The following is a 3392-nucleotide window of genomic DNA, read 5'->3' as shown; positions in this document are numbered from 1 at the left end:
CAGTTCTGTTGTGTCTTGTGATAAACCACACAATGTACTTGAATATAGCAGAAATTTCACTGCATAACAACAGGATTGAACTTTTTTTTTTAGCATGTAAAAAAATATATACAGTACATTTCAAAATTTAGATTTTTTTTCTCCGTTATTCAACAAGGATGCATTTATTTGATTTAAAAAACAAAACAAAAAAAAACACTGAAGACTGGAGTAATGATGCTGAAAATTCAGCTTTTATCACAGGAATAAATGACACTTTACTGTATATTCACATAGAAAACAGCTGATTAAAATTATAATAATATTTTAATAATTTTTTTTATTTATTACATTTTTAATCAAATAAATGCAGCCTTGGTGAGCAGAGGAGACTTCTTTAAAAAACATTAAAACTTCTGAAATTCATTTTGACTCTATATAACCCTCTGAAGAATGATGAACATTTCAGGTGAAAAACAAATATCACATTGTGTCGATTACAAAACCAAAGGGAAATCAGTGAAAGCTTAAGTCTGGTATGTGTTTAATGCTGTCCTGAATCTCCTGAGTTTGACCTGTAAGAGTGTAATGTTGTGTGTGTTGTTAGTTGTATCGTCAGTAAGTGCTGAATCTCCTGAGTGCGAGTGTAATGTGTGTGTTTGCTCAGATCGGCGCTCCGGCTCTGCTGTTGTACATCGATGCGAAGGGCGAGACGATGGTGAAGAGACTCATGAAGCGCGGAGAGACCAGTGGCCGAGCCGACGACAACGAGGAGACCATTAAGAAGAGACTGGATCTGTATTACAAAGCCACCGAACCCGTCATCGCTTACTACGAGAAGCGCGGCATCGTGCGGAAGGTGACGAGGCATTATATTCTCCTGAGAAACATCATTCAGCAAAACATCTCACTGGCTACGGTTACATGCACAACTTCTGTTTCAGTCCGACTGAATTCATTCCGATTGATGAATCTGAACGCAGTGTTTACATGAACGCTGAACGTGATTGGGTGCGCGTTTATATTTCACAAGATTCAAATCAGAATATATTTTTAGACATGCGCACACTGCACGAATATACAGAGTTTCCCGCTGTTTGCTCATAATAACTGTTCTCCTACACTGGGTCTTTATTTGTTTTAATCAGTAGACTTAATATTTCTCCATTTCTGGTCATAATTTGGAGATCATGAGCGAATGAGCCGTTGTGCCGCTGCTAATATTGATCACACAGTAAAGATGGCCAGAACCAGTCGTGGGTGGATGAGCGTCGTCCTGCTCCACTCCACACACGCGGAAGAGGAGGAGCATAGGAGGACGAAACACTCGTTTATACCACACTTTATTCATCAGGAGATTACGCTATTTCTACATCATTATGCTATTTCTATGTCATTACGCTATTTCTACGTCATTACGCTATTACTACGTCATTACGCTATTTCTACCTCATTGCGCTATTTCTACGTCATTACGCTATTTCTACATCATTACGCTATTTCTACGTCATTACGCTATTTCTACATCATTACGCTATTTCTATGTCATTACGCTATTTCTGCCATTACGCTATTTCTACATCATTACGCTATTTCTATGTCATTACGCTATTTCCGCCATTACGCTATTTCTGCCATTACGCTATTTCTACATCATTACGCTATTTCTACGTCATTACACTATTTCTACATCATTACGCTATTTCTACATCATTACGCTATTTCTACGTCATTACGCTATTTCTGCCATTACGCTATTTCTGCCATTACGCTATTTCTACATCATTACGCTATTTCTACGTCATTACACTATTTCTACATCATTACGCTATTTCTATGTCATTACGCTATTTCTGCCATTACGCTATTTCTACGTCATTACGCTATTTCTACGTCATTACGCTATTTCTACATCATTACGCTATTTCTACGTCATTACGCTATTTCTACGTCATTACGCTATTTCTACGTCATTACGCTATTTCTACATCATTACGCTATTTCTACATCATTACGCTATTTCTGTCATTACGCTATTTCTGCCATTACGCTATTTCTACATCATTACGCTATTTCTACGTCATTACGCTATTTCTACGTCATTACGCTATTTCTACATCATTATGCTATTTCTACATCATTACGCTATTTCTACATCATTACGCTATTTCTACATCATTACGCTATTTCTACATCATTACACTATTTCTACATCATTACGCTATTTCTACATCATTACGCCATTTCTACATCATTACGCTATTTCTATGTCATTACGCTATTTCTGCCATTACGCTATTTCTACATCATTACGCTATTTCTACGTCATTACGCTATTTCTACGTCATTACGCTATTTCTACATCATTACGCTATTTCTACATCATTACGCTATTTCTACATCATTACGCTATTTCTACGTCATTACGCTATTTCTACATCATTACGCTATTTCTATGTCATTACGCTATTTCTGCCATTACGCTATTTCTACATCATTACGCTATTTCTATGTCATTACGCTATTTCCGCCATTACGCTATTTCTACATCATTACGCTATTTCTATGTCATTACGCTATTTCTGCCATTACGCTATTTCTACATCATTACGCTATATCTACATCATTACGCTATTTCTAGATTACGCTATTTCTACATCATTGCGCTATTTCTACATCATTACGCTATTTCTACATCATTATGCTATTTCTACATCATTATGCTATTTCTACGTCATTACGCTATTTCTACATCATTATGCTATTTCTACATCATTATGCTATTTCTACGTCATTACGCTATTTGCTATTTCTACATTACGCTATTTCTACGTCATTGCACATGCGCAGTCCGTTCAGTTTCGGTTTTCAATCCGATCGAGTGTTTACATGTTCTCTCGATCGGATTAGAAAATAAATAAGCACCTCTTTCAATCCGATCGAAATGTCATTCAGATCGAGCTCATTCGGATCGATTAATAAGGCGTTGAAGGCTTTTCAGTCCGATTGAGCCGTCAATCCCATTACTAACGGATGATTTGGTTGCATGTAAGCGTAGCCATTGATCTTCTGTGTTAGTTGTTCTCTATTTAACCCGATGAATGATTTCTCTCTCCTCCTCCAGATAAACTCTGAGCTGCCGGTGGACGAAGTATTTGCAATTGTTGAAAAAGCTATTGATGAGCTGAAGTAAAAAGCACTTGACAACAAACCCTGGTTTCTTTTGCATTTTTTCTCATATATACTCGCCATCTCTGTCTTCATAGAGCCTAGTATATACTCTCTTCAAACTACAGAAGGATTCAGAAACCTTCAGACTCCACATCCAGAAATGCCCTTTTCTGTGTGTGTGTGTGTGTGTGTGTGTGTGTGTGTGTGTGTGCATTCATTGGTCAAAAACACCGATCCAGACT

The 3392-nt window shown here is 37.2% G+C and overlaps 1 protein-coding gene across 3 annotated transcripts in view; it reads left to right on the top strand.

Annotated features, from left to right (window-relative positions):
* The window catches only part of ak1 (adenylate kinase 1), a 20622-nt gene extending 17432 nt beyond the window's left edge, over positions 1-3190 (top strand). For all 3 annotated transcript variants that reach the window (XM_081365269.1, XM_081365270.1, XM_081365271.1), the window contains exons 6-7: positions 647-838; positions 3104-3190. In XM_081365269.1, the coding sequence (XP_081221395.1) occupies positions 647-838; positions 3104-3172 (261 nt within the window). In that variant the 3' untranslated portion in view covers positions 3173-3190. The remainder of the gene's footprint in view (positions 1-646; positions 839-3103) is intronic.
* Positions 3191-3392: the final 202 nt, after the last annotated feature.

Source organism: Scardinius erythrophthalmus (assembly GCF_964197995.2).
Source record: "Scardinius erythrophthalmus genome assembly, chromosome: 5".
NCBI classification, from domain to species: Eukaryota; Metazoa; Chordata; class Actinopteri; order Cypriniformes; family Leuciscidae; genus Scardinius; species Scardinius erythrophthalmus.
This window is presented reverse-complemented; position numbering and strand designations above follow the sequence as displayed.